At 38.8% G+C, this 20076-nt stretch overlaps 1 protein-coding gene across 1 annotated transcript; it reads left to right on the forward strand.

Moving 5' to 3' along the window:
- The first annotated feature begins 3970 nt into the window (after window positions 1–3970).
- On the forward strand, window positions 3971–8174 carry LOC121883761 (beta-galactoside-binding lectin-like). Its single transcript, XM_042392239.1, has 4 exons — window positions 3971–4079; window positions 6614–6693; window positions 6961–7132; window positions 7505–8174. The coding sequence occupies exons 1-4, from the start codon at window positions 4071–4073 to the stop codon at window positions 7649–7651; spliced, it is 408 nt and encodes a 135-aa protein (XP_042248173.1). The 5' UTR covers window positions 3971–4070; the 3' UTR covers window positions 7652–8174.
- The last annotated feature ends 11902 nt before the right edge of the window (window positions 8175–20076 follow it).

Below are 20076 nucleotides of genomic sequence, written 5' to 3' on the forward strand. Positions count from 1 at the left end.
TCTGTCCCCCAGCATAAAGGCTGTGGCTTTCCCGCGCTTTATTTCTCACATCTCACCGCACATCTGGCACAGCACACACACACACACACTCATACGCACATGCACACACGGACAAAGACACACACACATACATACACATCTCCTGTTCCCCAGCTGTATAGCAGTATATAGGCTGGGGCTTTCTCGTGCTTATCTCACCGCACACATTGCACAGCATGCACACACACACACACACACACACACACACATACACACTCACTCACACACACACACCATGCTGGAGATGACACTGTTGTTTTTGGAACTAAACAGACTTTTCTGCTTTTTTCGTAGGAAAGACAATTTTGAACCCTAACACAACAGATGTAACAATAATTGCTATTTTAAACATATAAGAAAATACAAACAAGTTATTTTGGGAATTATGTTGTTTATCATTAGCCTTTCATGGTCTTATAATATATTTGCCTGTTCTGTTCATCATAAACATAACTTTTATGTTAAGTTAAATGCAGTCTATATATGTATAGATAGATAGATAAATAGATAGATAAATAGATATTAGCACTAAGGCTGTTAACCATTTTCGAACGGCAATAGGAGAGTTAAACAGAAGATTTTTTAAGGTAGTATTACATAATACAATTATTGGGCTACCTCACTGTTAAACCACAGTTATTGCTGTCAGTAATTCAACGTGTGGTATTTTGCTAAAGATCCAGTATATTGCCAATAATGAGTTAGCTGACTTAACAAAAGAAGTAGAAGCAGCATTTGATTACATAGCACATACTAGTCTGTTGTTGAAAATTGTTGTCACCAGATTACATACATACATTTGCCCTCACTCAAGCCTACATTAGAGCTTCAGGCTCAGGTGTAGTCAGAAATGTCTCAAAAGCTTTTTAATAAAAGTTTACCTGGAAACCTTTTCTTCACACCAGGGTTTCTTTTTTATAAAACAGACCTTAATCACCACTTCTAATGTTACTGTTATTTTAATAATCTCAATATTAATTGAAGCTGCAAGCAGCGTTGAACGGGTCTTCGCACCCTTGCGCACGTCGGGGCGCAGTGCAGTCCAAGGGCTGCTGTCACAGGCATGTAGATGTCTCCAGACCTGGGTTGACAGGTCTGACTTTACAAACATGTGAAAATGGTGCAGACTGGAGCATGTACAATAAAGTTATAGCAGCTGCCTCTGTCATGGCGAAACATCAAATCTCAACGGTGTGAGGATGAGAATTTTCTGCAGGGTGAGACATGTCTGTCTTGCTCACACCTGTGTCATCAAAATTATGCAAGTTTTTGGCCCATTCACTGTAATTTCAATTAATAATTTGAAAACTTTTGATGAGTTTGTGTGTAAAACAAATTAATTTCCTAATTTTCATCAAGTTTATTTCTTAGAAAAGTAAAGACTTTTGACCCACATGACATGGTCAAAGTTTGATTGAAATGTGTACTGTCAGATGTGTAGAGACAATAAGTAACTGCAGCTGGACACAGAAAAATACTCATATATTTGAATGGAGAGTGTGAGCAAACCACTAGGTGCATGGACCCTAATAAAGGAAAAACTGCAGTACAGAGCTACAAATTTTAGTTTTGATTTTATTTTTCTGCAGCACTTTATCACTAAACTGTCACTTTGACCACTAGAGGACAGTGAACACTCAGCATTTTAAATACACTCTGGTCAACTGTCAACTCCACCCAGCCTCAATTAAAGCAGACACTATCAATACCATACTAATTTAACAAACCTGCTTTACTTTTAATATTCTGTCCACTGCCAAGTATGGAAATTTAAATATTCACAAATACAGTATTTATTGCAGAGGTTTATATTGTTTGATGAATTGTTTGTGCATTATTCAAACAGATTATGATTAGCACATAATGACAAAGAATAGCCTACTCTTATTGATATCCATATAATGATAATGAATATCTGTATTATTCCCACTGAAAGAGACACTGACACTGATGTGGTGTTGTGATTTATAAGTGTGAGTGTGTGTGTTCTTCCTCTGTTTTCCTCTGTCTTCTCAAAGATCTCTGTGTCATTCGATCTCCTGACTGTCTTAAGACTGGGTCTTGTGGCAAGAGGAAACACATCAGATCCTTGTGCCCCACTGAACGTCTGATGAACTCTACTTCCTGCATGGTTACCAGCCATATTAATATATCTTCCAAGAAACATACTGTACCAAAAGAGATCAGCCTATAAATTAAGTTATATCCACAGCATGATGTGATAAGGAATGCACCTCTGTTTGTTGAGGAGGAGGTCAACAGAGCTGTGGCTCAGACACTGTTAGTTCATTGGATCATTGATACATGCCAGCTGTTCAGAACTATTTGTCAGCGTACATTCATAAAGAACAGCTGAACTAAGTTCTACAGATGTGCACTTGGAAGCTGGTGTGTAATTGTGAGTGAACATTATAAAGCAGATGTGTTGTTCATAGTGAGCAGATATACAGGTCATCAGTGTTAACAAGCAGACATTGTAGACAGGACACATATTAAAAAAATCTGACAAAATAATCTCAACTCAAGGACCACTTATCTCTTTCTGACCTTCAACTCATCATCATCAAAGAGCAAAACTCTTTCACACTTTATCGAACACACATATGCACACAAGACTCCAGCCTTAGTTAGACAAAGAGACAAAGAGCGAGCCACATAATGTTATAGAAGACTCAGAGACCCTTACAATATACAACCTTGGCAGCTAAATTGTACAACAGTTGGTTCTTTGTTCTTCACTTATCAGTGTTTCTTCCTGGAGGAGTTCTGCCTCCACATCCATCTGCTGGAAACTGGAAGTTGAAAGTCAAATGACACAGTGTCGCTTTTAACATTTCTGTACTTTCTCACTTGAAGTAAACAGGTTTCACTCACATGCACACCTAAGTATAAACACATGAATTATAAAACAGTATAACAAAGATTATAAATTTCCATTACATCAGCAAAAGGAGCTGAGCCAGTTTTTTGCATCATTAACCAAAGACAATCATGGACACATGATCGTTTTTAAAGATTGTTTTGCATTGAGATGGAGCATATATTGAGATGAAATCAAAGTTTTGTGCATATATATTTGTCTTGATGTGGGCTATCCCCACAACCAAACGTCTCTAACACCACAATTGAAAGAGTACATTTCAGCACAACAAGTGAATCATATGATTTAGAATCAACTGAGGCACAAGCAAAATGAAGGCTATTACTGGCACAGAATGACTGCCATACAGATTTTAGTCCTCAAATCCTTGTGATCCAACACCACAATTTTGGTCACCACAGAAACAAGGAAATAGAAAAACAACAAAAAAAAAATACATAATCCTTGACAGTTGCTCCTCGTGATTTTAATCTAAATTACATTGGGCTGCATTGCATTGCAGTGTCTGTCTTACTGCCTTATTGAGTCACAGCAGCTGTGTCAGTTGTAAGTCATCAGATGAAAGTTAAGCCTATTGCTGGCTGTGATTCAGATTTAAATCATTTTTAGGATTTGACTTAGTTTCAACGTTTCACTTTGGCTCATTTCTCTCCTAACCAAAGATTTCTAGGAGTCGGACTGAACTCATACACTGCCATTTGATCCTGTATTGTAGGCAATATACAGTACATTGTAAGTGGACATTATGGCTATCAGCAGTGCCAAATATTTAGTCGTCTCCCTGGAAACAAATTCATGTCTATTTCTGTCCGGCACTCTGGCTAGTGTTCCCTCTCGCAGTCAGACTCAACACCACCAAGCTACAATGTAACAGTCCTCTCTCAACAAATAATCTGTCGCTAATTAGCCTTGCTTCACTGAGGACTACAATCACTTGTTAAGCAATAAATGAGTTATTTATGGTCTATAACTACACTGTGAAGTCATTTGTCGATGTTCTCTAAAGGCCTGATTGTATTGGCTGCTTGAAATGTCACTCAGATCGAAGGATCCTCCCACACTGTATAAACTCTCCTGACGGTGCAGTGAGGCGAGGCCCTGCAGCACTCTCACTCCTTCTCTGCTGTAATTCTTGACCACATCTGCAAACATGATGACCGTAAGTATGATTTTGATAATGATATTGTGCTCCTGCATGGCTTTTGCTCTGTATTTTATGACTCAGATGGACAAGCAGTGTCAGGCCATATGTTAAAAGAGAGACTAACAGCTGGTTGACATGTGACAGCTCACTCAATGCCATGCCAACGTAACTGAACCAGCTGAACTGTGCTTTGACTAAACTTCACTACATATAACATTTATTTAGCTATTGAGAGTTCTGGACATGTGGATTTCATTGATTTCCTTTTATGGGCAAAATATTCACTACAGGACATACATGCATTAATCACCTAATGACATCAGTGAGTATGAATTCTGTGCATCCTGTGTTTTCTCAGTGATGGCAAAGGAGTCAGCTGTTTAGGGCGCTCCATTCTTCATGCAATAATTTAATTTCACTGCAGTTGGAATTCTTAATATCATTTGTCTGTTTTGTCCACTCATGCTTCCTTAGTTTCAGTATCAATAACTGGGAGCTTAACACAGGCAGCGATGCATTCTGGCCCCCTTGGACTCATAAACTGAGTAGATTACAATAAAGGCCTTGTATCATGTTGGCTTTTTGGCTTCTGGGGTGAACATGTGTTTGTTGAGGGGCATAGTGAGGAGGGGGAGGCAGGCTTAAATCACATTATAGGATAAAATGAAATAAAGTCATCATGTGGATGCAAGAATAGATACGGCTATACTGTGATTCTGAGTTTCAACACTTGGGGTGAATAAATCCATTTCATCAGCGGAAGATTGTGAAGGCTTATTTTCATGCAGCTCTATAAGGGGATGATTCTTGTACTGTAAAAAGAAATAAGAAAAGAAAAGAAGTCAGAAATTTGTTTGTACAACATAGAAATTCCAGCAGGATGGCTGTTATCTTTGAGTGAAATAATTACTTAATAATTCCTCTATAGCCATGAGTATATGTGGTCAATAGATGTGTGTTACTTGTACATATTTGGGATGTTTGCAGTCATTTGGCAGCCTGATCTTGTTTCTTTGTCAGTGAGAAGCGCAGTGAAATGTCTTCTCACACACATACAGTATGCATATTCCTTTAGAACAGTGGTTCCAAACCTGTGGGTTGGGACCCCCACACAGGGTCATGAGATAAACTCAGTTGGTCATGAAATGATTGCCTTGATAAGAAATAAGAGAAAGAAATAATTCAGATAGAGAAATGTTTTTTTTTTTTTTTTACAACTTTTCTCTAACTTTTGCTTCTTTCTTATGAAAGACTCTATAGTTTGACCTCTTTAGACCACTCCTTTAGACAGCCGTGTCTAGGAGATACACGGTGACCGCCAGCTCAGACTGACCTCAGCCCAGCCCCAGACAGCTCAAGAACTAGTGCTATGTGTTATACTTAACAGCTGGACTCTAACATGGAAAGAATGTCAGACCCATGTCATTCTATCCCCTACCATCCCTTTCATTTCATGGTTTGGTTGATCTTTCAGATCAAATGTTTGGTTTTTTTCTCCGGATCTATCCTTCCAGGATCTGGCAACACTCTAGCAAACCACTAACTATACAGCTTTCATTCGCAATGAGTGTATCTAAACATTGTTAATACTCGCTGAGATTTTTTCCAACAGCTGCAGCATGTTAAACTCATGCAACTCATTTTTGCTCCTATCCTCTGAAAAGGTAATAGATTCAGCCTCTGAAAGACTGATGAACTGCAATATTTTTTCCATTAATGATTAGATTTTTAACATTTTAAGCTTTTTAGATATAAGGAATGTTCCCCTCAAATGTAGGTGGATATATATTTGTGTCAAATCCTTTCCTGTTTAATTATCACTGTGTTTCTGACCAAAACATAAATTATTGCAAAGAGCTCATGTTTCAGACTGTTACTACTCTGTCTGCTCAGAATTACTGTAATTTTTTATAATGTTTGACATTAGTGCACATTAAACTTTATTGTGAAAAATCCTCAATCCTCAATCATCCGCTTTATTTGTCCTTGTTGCCTTAGTTACTGTTAATGGTTCCTCAGATGCATCATTGGACTGACATGACAAAATGTCGAACAGTGGTGATCCGTGTTTCACAACCAAATACTAAATTGCTCAAGTGCAATTTCCTAATCATGACACAACCCAGTATTCCCCCGCCACATGTGCAGTGGCAACCGAGCAGAGGATTTCTGCTGTGCTCAGCCTTCTTTTCCACTGTGCACTTACCATTCAGCACTTAGGAAAATATTGCTCATTTTAACGAAGGTAGTCCCTCATCATTTTTCCACATTTTTAGCCTCTGCCAAAATCGGCGTAGAGGAAAATGGGAGTGGTAAGAGGAGAAGAGAAAAGATCTGGAATCTTTGACCAGTCTTCCAATGTGAATTTAATGTGAAACACATGTTTCGTAATTTTGGGGGGATTTGAGAGTTCACTGAGGCTACTACTGGTGCAGGTTTTTTTTTCTTTTGCGTAAAGCCACAATAATAATTGGATCTTGTAAAATCCAGTAGTTTCACCACACAATAATGTACTGTATTCCCCCCCTTCCCCCCTTTTCTCTGTACAGGGAATGATTATAAAGAACATGTCCTTCAAGGTCGGGCAGACTCTGACCATTGTTGGAGTCCCTAAGCCTGATGCTACAAAGTAAGTGCAAATGTAAAACATTATTTTGATATTTTGAAATATGTTTTTCTCCTTCTGTGCTTGTTTCACTTTTCTTGTGAAATGAAGACACTAAACTCAACACGAGGGACATTTACTCTCAGTTACTACTCTTAACCTGACCTCAGCAATAAAGATGATAATGACTAGCAGATGAAAAGAGCAACCATGCAACTGCTGAGGATGTCTCAATATCTTACATGTAAGGATCCATATCAAAATCTGATAAATATCTTTGTGTCTGTGCAGTTTTGCTGTGAATATCGGCCCTGATGACAAGGATATTACAATGCATATCAACCCTCGTTTTAACGCCCATGGAGATGAGAATACGGTGGTCTGCAACTCTTACCAGGGAGGCAGCTGGTGTGAAGAGCACCGTGAGGGAGGTTTTCCTTTCCACCTGGGAGAGGAGTTCAAGGTGAGAGGTCCAGTGCATACGATTTTAGCCATGAATGTGTGGCTGCTGGTATGCAGTCTGTCCCATGCCTCTTTTTGTCTGTTAGTGACCTCTGTTGGAAAGTGTGTGTCACTGTAGCTCTGATAATTTGACCATAATCAGTTGAGCACCAATATATGTATTTGCAGAGATCTGTGAAAGCTATAGCCAATTATTTTTTTTTACCAGATAAGCCATTTCCAGGTAATTATATTACATACAGTATCCTATGGTACGTTTTACATAGAACTGGAAAGAGGTGTTAAGTTTGGTTCCTGTCCAATTATGCAGCAGAAGTTCAATCTGTAACACCTTTCCCTTGTCTATATATTCTTCCTCTTCCTTTCTCCTCAGTTGACCATCACATTCACCCCTTCGGAGTTCCAGGTGAATTTATCAGATGGCTCTACAATCCATTTCCCCAACCGCATGGGTGCGGAGAAGTACTCATTCATCAGCTTTGATGGGGAAGTTCGCATCACAAGCTTTGAAATCAAATAAACCTCCACCCTCCCAGGAATCGTTGGATTGAAATCCTGTTTTACTTTTAAAAAAAATTTGTCTGGCATCAGGTCACTTATTGCCCCAGCTTTCAAATTCCTGGTATAAGTAGTGCCTTACACGCTTATCACATGAGGTACAGTGCAAGAATTGAGCTTGTTTACAAATGCAGATTCAGTAAACTACAGAGAAGACTACAGATGAGATAGAGACATACATAGTTATAATGCTCAGATGTACACGCAGAAACACATACAGCAAATATCACTGCATGTCCTTCTTGCACACGTGACAGAAAAGCAAACCAAACATAAAGTACCCCAAAGTTGTCTGAGTGTTATTTGCTTTGCAGTTTCAACTGTTAAGCTTAAAAGAACCTACCGCATAAAATGTGATCAGTTGTCATTTAAGGTGCCTTGAAAATGCATTGTGCTTTTTTTTTTCTTTCTCCCAAACATTCCAGTTTTGTAACTGAGTACATTGCTTGCCTGTATTAACACATATTAAAGCAGGATAAAACATGGACTCTTGTGATTCCTTAAACAGCCAAGAGCACATTTTCTCCGGTGTGGAATTATTTCGATTTGATGTCTCTGAACAATTGCATATTACTTTTTATTCTCTCATTATTTCTGTCACACTGACACACTCATTGCCCTCTTCTGACTTACACAAGTTTATTTACAAGCATATTCTATGTCCTCTGCTTAGTTACACAGTAAAAATACTCAAACATTGGCCCCCTCTTTAATTACGATCACTGTAGTGAAACATACGCACCAACAGGTTATGAACTGGCACGTGTGACAATTATTCATCATCCATATGTAAACTATAATGTTTTAGATTAATAATTAACCCTGTATCAACATTAATGGTTTGAAGTTTGCAGTTTCCATTACTATGCAGGTCTTTGTGCAGTGTGTTTAGCTATTTTTCTACATGAAGGCTGAGCTCATAGTTCCCTGCTGTGAATTCTTTTGATCCCAAGTAAACAGGACTTAAAGTCTCGAGCAATGAACGCTTCTTCAACATAGATGCCTGGGAAAGCTCAAGTTCCCTTTCTGGTTTTGTAAATTGTTTCTGTTTTATGTTGCTTGATTTAAAAAAACAAACAAAAAAAACTCAATTAGCTATGTTAGCCCATAGATGTCAAGTACAGAGGAGTGATGTGTGCACACTGTTAAGCTCCCAATGAATAATTTTATTCTCTTTTTTGAGGCAACATTTCGATCTGTAAGATCTTCTTTAGGCTGAGAATATTATATTTTTATGTACAAAAAGTACAAAAAAAGTGGAGAAGGCTTAGGAAGATCTTACAGATCAAAACATTGCCTCAAAAAAGAGAATAAAATTATTTCTTGGTAGCTTAACAGTGTACAGACCTCACTCCTTTGTACACTGCAATGAAAAATGTTTTTGTCTTGCACCTGAATAACTTGCCTGACTGTGCACACACTTAGTCCCTCTAGCCAGTAGATGTCACCATTGCTGTATTAATGTGATTTGCAAGCAGATGGTGGGAAACATGTTTGATGTCACACTTGGCTACAAGATGTAAGTTACTTTTGATTTTATGTCAGTGAATTATGATTTATTTTTCCCTTATGAGATTGTTTTATGTCTGATGTCTTAAATGTCTGACCTTTTTTTTCCAGCCTTTTTCACTTTTTATTGTCTTTAAATGGTATGTATATACAAAAAGGGCTCAACTCAAGACTGTGAAGGAGATAGTGATATCTTACATAAACAAATATTATGTAATCTGGAAACTATCGATCTTTTGGTGACCTGGACCAGCATAATTGTCTGCTGCATGAATTCAATGACGCAGAGATGGAAATGAAAATTAGAACTGAGATAGATATCTGCATTAGCTCCAACCAGATACTATTTTGAATGTGCAGGCATGTTTGAGAGACTTGTAAGTATTATTTTAATCTAATATGATGTAACAGAAGGCAATGTGTGTGTGTGTGGCTAATTTGAGGAGAGATGGAGAAGAGAGAGTGAGACACACAGGAGAGTTTCTGCGTGAACAGGTTCCCATGCTCTGATCCTTCAAGATAAAAGCTGACAGGATCGTGTCGGATGACCTTTCCTTTCTTTCGTTTGTTGGGATTCATTAACAACAGTGCAGTGTGTGTGTTGTTTTTATGACATATTTGATCAGTATTTATATATATATATATATATATACATATATATATATATATATGTGTGTGTGTGTGTGTGTGTGTGTGTGTGTGTGTGTGTGTGTGTGTGTGTGTGTGTGTTTGTGTGTGTGTGTGTGTGTATGTGGTAATCAGTACTCAGGAGCTACCTGGCAGTGTCAAACGCTCTCTCTCTCGGGAGGAGAAGGAGCAGATTTGGTTGCCATGATGACCACAGTCTCTTGCTCTTTCCCCCCCTTCTTCACTTCCCCCGTTATTTGTTTTTTTTTTTGGTATTTCGCTCTGCTCTTCTTTACCTCTGTCATATAGCTCATCATTTTCCTTCCTCCATCTCTTCTGTTTGATTATTTTTCTATCTTCCTTCCTCTGCTGAGTTGTCTCTCTTATTCTCTCCCTTTCTCAGTCATTCCTCAGCTGTAACCCATCCCTCTTCCCTCATAATTGGAAATAATTCTTCATTATTTTGTGGCAAGATCAATATCTGGGGCTGTGTTGTGAGTGTACTTACGTGTTTGTGTTTGTACTGCATCCACTTCATCCGCATCATTTTAGCATGGCTTGAGACCAGTATATTTATAAATATATGGTATATATAAAGAGATGTGAGCTTACCAAACCTGTGTACTAGAGTGTGTGTTGCACACTGATCCATACTCGTCTTTTTTGGCAAAGACTGCGACGCTTCTGGGAAGGACAATCTTCCGGCTCTTCAACACACATCCAATCAATAATGTTAAGGCATTGATGAGCACATTCAAATCACCTTGCTTATAGTAAACCCGGAGGACACACACACACACACACACACACACACACACACATACACATACACATGCAAGCAGACAGCAGGCATATGCTGTGTTGTCAGTTCTCCATTTCATGTGATGAGTATCGCAGATTTTTAACACATCCCCATGTTTCCTTCACCTGTGTCATGCCACTTATTCAATGTCTGTGAGTAAATGTGGTGAAATGTGTGGAATGGAATGATTCACCTCAGCTTACATAAAACCTTTGTCTATATTTAGCGCCAGCATGACTCCAGATTTCTGCACCGAAGCTATCAGCCACACATTGAGATGTGCGTGGGCCCGCCCTGAGCTGACTGTGGTCCTGGATTCATGTTCTGCCTGCCTGCCTCACCTCAGGCTTGGTTTTTATCTTAGTAACATGATAATACATAAACAGAAGAGAACCTGTTGTGTTGCACCATCATGATAGTGTTACCTTGGGGAGTTTAGATAAATATTATAGTTCATTTATTTATACAAACATAATAATAGAAAAGATAGAAAACATAACAGCTGTGCAGGAGAAGACAGAAACCAAGTGGGCTTGTTATAGCTGTCCCCAAAGAGCACTGAAAATCAAGCATAAATGCAAGCAGACAAAAACAACACAATAACACTACCAATAAATGACAAATTAAGTCTAAATATGAATGTATATGTTCCTTTTGTGTGGATGGCAGGCAACTGAGGGTAAGAGGAAGACAGTAAGGAGAGTACAATGAGGACAACAGAAATACTCATTATAAACACTTGTCAGTATGAAAAAATCAAATGAAAAAAAGTTGGAAAAATATGGGTATATGAGGCAGTAATGTTAGACAAGCCATTACACTCTGCGGGTGATCTCAAACAAATATGTCGTTTTATAACCTAGTTGAGTGCTTGTACAATCCTTCCAAGTCAACTTTCATTAGTCATTACACCAAGGTATTGAGCGGACTGCCCTTGAGTCGATCATCACTTATTGGTTTAGCAATGATTTTGATGGTTATACTTTTTATTATTTCATTCAATTTTGTCAGTGAAGATTTATAAAATAGAATCTATTTGAGAATTTAAGAAGACTGTTGTTAGCCTGACTAGTAAATATATGTTTCTTAGATACAGAATTAAATTGTAATCACCTTCAGAAAGAAGATACTGCATATTAAGTGCATGATGATAAAGAACAAATGTCCAAGTATGGAGCCTTGTGGAACTCCATATCTTAATTTATCTTCATTCACGAATAAAAAGGTACTGAATATCATGAATATTAAACACAAATTCAATTGACTATTTCAGATAGAAATTTATTAGCTAATTATAAAATTGGTCAGGCTTCTATATAGGCAGGTAGAGTGAGAGAAAATGTTTAAACATACTTCTGTGTATCCCTTTCAAATTTCTTTTTCACTGCCTCACTTTACTGTGGATGTGAATATGTTTATCAAAGCACCTTGACTTTCTGGATCAAAATACTTTGTGTCTCATGGAGAATAGATATTACAGTTCTTCACCTGCAATCTAATATTCAAAATGATACGACTGAAATTGATATTCTTTGGTTGTGCACTGTAGCTGATAAAACTTGAGCTGAGCTGTGACCCTGAATCACAGTGTGTTCCTCGGAGGAGTACCATATAAAATATCCATTTATAAATATCTATCCGGCTGAGACGGATCCATTGTGCACTCATCTCCATTTGGTGGCATGAAAGGGCTTTACTGGAATGGAACAGAGGATTGCTGCTGTAATTTATGTTAATGAAGTTGTGTGCCTTAAGTTGTGTGCCAGTGTGAGCATACAAAAACCGCTTGTTTTTGTTTACTTAGCTCAGTCATTATCTGTCTGAATAACTGTGTGTTTCTGTATTTGTGAGGAATACCATGTACACGTCAGCCCAAGGGATTTTTTCGTTTTGTCCCGGGCAAACCGGAAAATAACCCTGACAGCTTGGGAGAGTACATTATCATTGACCTGCCCCACAGTGACAGTGTGTGTGTGTGCCTGTGTGTGTCTGTGGGCAGACATGTGCATGCACAGCAGCACAGGTGACCTTTTACATGGAGTAAGTCCTTTCAAATATCAAGTATGAGCCCTTAGTTGTTCTGCACATATATGTAATTTTTGAAAGCTAATGTTAACAAACCTGTTGTTACAGCCTGCAGAAACAGCAGAGTGAAACAGGTGGGACAGAGACAGCACTTTTCTCAATTGGTGGATATCTTAATAACATTATTGAATGTGAAACATATTTAATACATGAATCTCATGCACATCTCCACATTTCCATTTTAAATAAAGAAATCGCCAGGTAGGCACATGCCTTACACTCTGCTGTAATTCCACAATACATATTTGCAGGACCAGTATGCTTCACTGAACATGCATTTGTTCTTACACCACTGATGATGAACTTTTCTTTGTTAATGTGCCAGTGTCCTTTGCACTCAGAATTAGCTCAGTGTACCCTGTTGATGCCTGAGGAACATTTTATAAATTCATTTTAGATAAACATGTTTGCTAAATGCCATAGAGAAGCTTTAAATTTTATTTGGGCTAGAGATAGCAGAATACAAATAACTGTTGTGTAAGTCAAGCCTTCCTTATGATGCATTGATCTACATTTATTTACAATCCAATGGGCATATATATGTACCTCTAGCAACTATGTAATGAATCACCTTTAGGCTATGCCTTCATAATTTAAATGACAATTCCACCCTAAAACAGAATTTTCATTTAATGTCCCCTTAAACTTGTTACATAGTCCATCAGGCAAAAACGCTGAACAGAAGCTTAACCTCATTGTTTGTTTATTTCATGGCTATCTCACAGTTCCAATATTCTGGTAATTTTTTATGTCCCCTTAACATCAAGTACATTGTGGGCTAAATTGTGGGAGTTATATGATTCATACTGTATTTGAAATATGTCTGTAAGAACAATATACTCCTCATCCAGGGAAAACAGGTTCTCCACAGTCTTAACAATTCAGGAATAAAAAAAAAGATAAGTAAAAAAAAGTTTTGTCTTCAGACTTTGTGAGAGCAGAGCTGTCAAATGAAACAATTGTTCTAAATGACAAAACTACACTGACAGAGCTGACAAGAAACACATTGAAAATGTGGGTGTACATCAGTGATAAAAATAAGCATTTAGGAGCCATAAGCTCTGCTGTTGTGTTCATCCAGATACTGTAGCACCCTTGTTAGTTTGCTTAGCATCAACTGCAAACACAAGAATTTCAAACTGAATGTTTTTTGACATCCTCTTCCCCATCTGTTTGTCTAGCAACTTGCATACAGAGTTGTCCTTATTGTCTCCCAGTTGCTTTTATTTATGTCACTTCATCATCTTGTATTGCAATGAGCTACATTACCTAGCATGTGTATATTTAAATACATTACAGTCAGAGACTCTTAATCAAGGAACTGACCATTTAGCAAAAGGTTATAAATTTGGCAGGAAAACACTCTGTGTTTGCAGGGAGCTCTGAAAGAATCTGAGTAGCAATTAGGTTTCTGCATAGGAAGCTAATCCCCCTAAAAACAGGCATGAAGATAAATCTTAGTTAAATCAACAATATGAAATAAAGATGAGGTTGGTGGAGGGAACTGCAGTACTTGAATGTGTAACCAGGAGGTTAAAAATAAATGCCCACTTCAGTGTGTGCAACTCGGCCAATTCAGTCACTTGGCTCAATGAGACAGGAAATAAATACCATGGGAAGTGCTCTCCCCCTTTTGCTGCTGCTGGATGTCTCTGCTACGCCTAACCATAACCATAACCTAAGTCCTTACCCCAACTGTGGAGGTGATGCTACGGAAAACACAATTTTGACAGGAGAGGGAACATTATTTGAGGGGGGAACAGACTTTGACAGAACACTGTCTTGAAACTGACTGTGGGAGTGTCTGTCAGCCAAAGTATCCTATCTAAAATGTCTCATGGTAAATCATTTTATGTATTAGACCACATGTATCAATAACTTCTCATTTCTACTCAGGACAGAGTTTGCCACAGCTGCTTTGCTTTACCTGTAATGTATGGTTAAATTATCATTGTTTTTATTACTTCTCATTTCATTTGTTTTTAGTCTTGTCATACAGCACCACAAGACATCAGCTCAACTGCTTTTTTATGAATAGCAATACAAATACACAGATTGCAAATGAATACATTAAGTTTTAGCAGCATAATAGAGGACTGAGCAGCCAGCAGTACATCACCTGCAAGCATGTGGAAGCCATAAATACTAATAATTCATGCTAATCACAAATTGAATCTGAACAGCAACAGCGCAGCAACAAAACTCAACCAAGAACATAGCCAACAACAATGCAGCCTCATTGTTTACAGCATTTACTAAGCAAACACAGCCTGTATTAAGCCAAAAATATGAAATGACACTAGGAATGAATGAAAGCTCAAGTACCAGATACTTAACTTCTGAGATCTGAGTCAAAGGCACCTGACAGTAAACACAGTAAATGGTGTTGGCATGAGCTTAATCAGAATAGTAACATTAAGTGTCAGGTTATAATGTCTGCGCCTTACACCTGCATGAATACGATCTGACATAACTAGCCACACAGCTGTCACTGAGCCAGTAAGTGTGAAGGATGTTGAAAACAGTTGATGCCAAACAGCCAATACAAGCACAACTTCAGTGCTATGCCTGAACTGATGGTATGCTTCATGCATGCTCAGTGAGGGAGCTACGCCGCGCTGTGAGTGTGACTACAGTCCTCCGTGTTCCTGTGAAACATGCTGTGAGAAGATCTTTTCAATTCTGCTTCATCATCTAAGTGAAGAGATTTTATCAAAGAGTGATCATCTAAAAGAGGAGTACTCTTCATGCTAAAATCTTCTCTGGCCATGTAATTTTTATATCTTGTAGTTTGTGGTCACTGGGTCTGTATTTGGTCAGGATTTTTCTTAGTGTTTTACTTATTTTTAGGGCCAGGTACCAGAGATATATGTTGAGTTCTTTTCTGTTCACCTCTCTTCTCCCTCCTCTGTGCCTTACCTGATCCCTCCCTATCACCTCGACTCCTTCACTACTCTCTCTGGACTCATCTCTTCCTTTATTCACTCTGTTGCCTCTCGCCACCACTTTTTTCTCTCTCACCGTCTATACCAGTGTCTCTGAAGAAATGTCCCACATAATCTTTCTTTTTTTTCTTCGGGTTTACTCACACTCGCCCCCTCAGGCAGGGTGAGTCAGGTGTGACCACATCTGTGGTTTCAAGAACTGCCTAGGTTAAACATCACACACACACACACACACACACACACACACACACACACACACACACACACACACACACACACACACACACACACACACACACAAACAAAGTCCAATATCTTTACTGTATAGCACACATTCCCCAGATTTCTCTTCCATTTATGGTTTTTCAAACCTGTCTGGCTCTTGCTATGGTCACCTTCCATATCACTGTCCAGTGTGTGCAAACATGTGCATGTGTGTGTGCCTGTGCATGAGGTACTGTCAGGTCTCTGCACTGTTCAAATGATATGCATGCTGTCAATTTGAATCAGTGTGTTGTGGAACTCCATGCGCCCACACAGTCAGTATGTATGTAAAATGTCAGTGCATCAGAACAAACCAGCGCACGCAATTCTCTCATGTGCATAACTTGAAGACAAATGCACTTTGAGTACACTGATTTGCAATTTATACAAGTACACATTTGTCAACGTTGCTGTTAATGCTATATATATGAGCACACCAAGGCAACATTTCCTGTATTGATATACTGATGCTCTGGTGATCAATCTGAGGGTGTGACAACTGACTTATGGTTTACAGTTGGATGCAGTTGGAGCTCTCTCCTTCACTTCTTATTTCTATCTCCCCCTATCTTCATCTCTCTATTTATTTTTTTCATTCCTCTACCAAAAGCTGCCCCCCACCCCTCCCACTCTCCCACCTTTTCCCGCCTCCACCCTCAAACCACTGTGGCCTCCGCTGGGCTCCACTTGCTACTTTTCTTGCATGTCTCCCTGAATGTTCGGATCGATAAGAGCTGGCTGCGTAATAGAATTAGGCTCTAATGGAAAGTACAAACTAGCTTTCTATTTACTAAATCCCTCCAGGGGGGTTCTGGGTAGGTAAAGATCAGACTGTGAAATGAGACTGTAGTCGAAGATGTATGTGCACAATTTTCTCACGTATGGTTGTGTGTACGTGTGTGTGTACATATTTGTGCATTAGGGGAAGAGAGAGACTAGCTGTAAATAGACTTGAAATCATGTAAAATTGGTTTAAATTCATCAGCTGCTGTCACAACGTCAGGTGGTGGAATTTTTCCACAAGTGATGTGTGGCTGGGGACAGCAGGAGTGAGAGAGTTCTGTGTTCATGTATATCATTAAATATGTGTTTTTGTAAGTGCAAACATCTCTAATGTGGACAAAGACTGTCTTAGGCTTACAATGCTTCCAATCTACAAAGATGTCAGGTGGTTTCCTGTAAAACACCAGTCTAGAAGCACAAATAGCAGTAAGTTAATATTCAGTAATTTATTGTATTAACAGGCATGAACAGGCAACACTTTGTTCAATAAAGGCAAGTGTCCACCTATTAATAGTACAAGATATGAAAATAAACAACTTTGGTGTAATATTGTGATTAAATATTACAGCATCTATCCTCCTGTAATGCATGCAAAACACACATTTTCGCAGTCATTATCCATGGCTGCCGTCAATGTTAAATAACACTCAAAGAGATTACATGGTTATATTCACAGCAACTGAAACCTGATGGGAAACAATTAAAAAGATGCAATTAGACATATTGTTTGGTTTGTATGATTTTTTTGGTTGAAACAAAAACACTTGCTGCCAAAGCAACAAAGCTAACAGCACACAGCTAAGCAAACAATCCATCAGTACACTGGGCAAAACATCACATTTGGGGTTTAATGGAAGCAGAGTTGTTGTGTGAATTGTCCTCTTAAATGTGAACATTTTAAAGTAATGAAATGACTCCTCTCCTCTCCTCTCTCCACATCTGTACCTTCCCCCTCATCACTCCCACTTTCTTTACATTGTATCTCCCCATTTCTCTCTCTCTTATTTCCCCTCTTTCCTCTCTGACAGTATTCTCATTGAAAGAGTAACATAACCGTATTGTAAGGCCGCCTCAACACGGCCTATACATGACTGATGTGATACAAGCCCGCACACATATTCAGAGGTTTATCCACACTCAAAGGTGAACATATGTCCAGTCAACTGGGACTCTGAATGTTTCATAAGATCACAGGGGGCCACAGTTCAGGTTTCAGTCGAGGTGTATGTGTGTGCATGTGTGTAAAGAGGGAGAAAGTTTGTGTGTATGTGTGTAGAGAGAAAAAGGCAGGGCAAGTTTATGGCACACAGAGAAAATTCAAAGTGCTTTACGTAAGACATAACAGACATTACAGAGGAGGAGCCTCACGGTTGAAACAAATGTTTTATGTCACATGAGATTGTAGAGATGAATGTTGTTTACACGCTACCTACTAAAGTGAACTCCTGGAGGTTTGTGCACATCTCTCTCTCTCTCCCACTCTCTGTGTGTATGTGCATGACTGCATATGCTTAACCATATGTCAGTTTGGCACACGGACACACACCAACAAGCTGCTTACATGTGTGTCCATATGTGTGTGTAAAATGTGTTTTCATGTTAGTATGGTTATCTACATAGATACAGTTGTTTTTAACAGAGTATAGATAGTGAGTGTGTGGTTTGAGTCTGTGGCAGTAATCACTTTCCTCTAGATCTTTCCATGCTTAAAGTATCTCCAGGACTCAACCTTATCTCTACCAAGGGAAGGTGAGAGCTCACACTCACACACACTAACACAACCACATACACACACGGACCTTGGGATGTAGCCTATCTTTTTCCCAGCAGCCCCAGAGGCTGCGTACAACTGGCATCTCTGTGGAAAACCAACCTCTATCTGCACGGTCATCCAAACTGACATACCTGATTTGACCACACGACTCATTCAGGCATGTTGGGTTTGTCCTACTTGTTATGACTCTAAGAACAATGTCAAACAGAGCATCTTAATAACCATCCTTGTTCTGTTTCCTGCTTGTAATCAACTCTTACACTGTATTAGCACTGAGCCAGAGGCTGAAGTCTGACTTTTTGGATTAGAAGCCAATGGGCCATAAGCCAAGGAGGTGTTTAGGTGAGTTTGAAACTGTTTTCATAAAAGCTAAGCAGCACCCGACAATGCACTTTGTCAGGTGCATTTAGATGCCAGAAACAAAGCCAAAAAGGTCAACAATAACTTTCTGTAAAGTGTAAGTACTTGCAGTATTTTGTCCTGGGAGAGTTTTTATTTTGCATCAGTCTTCTGCACAATTGGGTGACGTATTTGTTGCATAAATATGCAGATTGTGGATAAATTATGTTCCACAGTTATCCCACTGCTGTAAAATTGATTCCCACTTTTGCAGATTGTGGTAAAAAATGCACCTGTGTTACTGTTTGGAATAAAAAAGCTCATTATGTTGAACTTTTGTGTTACAGCCCTGTCTTGTGTTACTGTGTTATTGCATTGCTCTGTTGTAATGCAATGCATTGTGACATGAGGTGACTTGATGGAATGTGACCTGATGTGATGGATTTGATGTGACACTAGGTAACATGAGTTGATGCAATGCAATATAATGTTATAATTCACATTTGCACATTGTTTCTATTCTATCATGAGTGTTGTTACACTGTCCAGCCAAAGTGGCTTTAAGTCAGTGACATATCCATTGTTAATAGAAAAAGACTAGCTTGGTAGCTCATTCTTCACCAATAAAACACACAGGGTACCTTGTTTCACTTCTTTGTTCTGCCTGCTAATTGCCTGACCCAAGCATTGTATTTGCTCATAAGTGCCAACCCAGACAAAGCACACAGTCAGCAAATACCTAACACCCTCCCACCCTTCCCCTTGGTTCCAACTGTGCTCCCTAAACCTCAATTATTCACAACTTATGAATAACGCACTTTACCTCAAGCTGGCAAGTGGGGGTATTTTTGCACATGGCGCTTTGAATTAGTCATAACCTCACAATGGCAAAACATACAATTTTCATGCCTCCAGCCTTTCTCTTGTGCGTTGTATAAAAGTGCCATAATAAGTATTTTGCTGTCAATACACGTAGGGAGTGTCTAAAACTAACCCATATGCCTAAGCTTCAAAGCGGATAGCTGCTTTCTGCTTTCAATGTGACTGACTTGGCATGCGAAGTAATGTAGTCATGTTTAATTGATCTAAATCTCTGCAACTTCACTCTTTATACTGTATGGATCAGCATTATTTCTAATGAACAACAAACAATAAAAATACATTTTTGGCTTATGGAGCACTTACGTAAGTCATTGATGCAGACATTCTGTATCTAGGAAACAATGTGACAAGGCTTTGAATCTCTATCATCAACCTTC

Source organism: Thunnus maccoyii, chromosome 18 (genome assembly GCF_910596095.1).
Source record: "Thunnus maccoyii chromosome 18, fThuMac1.1, whole genome shotgun sequence".
Lineage (NCBI taxonomy): Eukaryota > Metazoa > Chordata > Actinopteri > Scombriformes > Scombridae > Thunnus > Thunnus maccoyii.

Bases quoted from the DNA above. Each gene is read 5' to 3' on its own strand.
- LOC121883761 (XM_042392239.1), top strand. The intron at 6,694-6,960 runs GTAAGTGCAAAT...GTGTCTGTGCAG, and splicing joins CCTAAGCCTGATGCTACAAA to TTTTGCTGTGAATATCGGCC. The intron at 7,133-7,504 runs GTGAGAGGTCCA...CTTTCTCCTCAG, and splicing joins ACCTGGGAGAGGAGTTCAAG to TTGACCATCACATTCACCCC.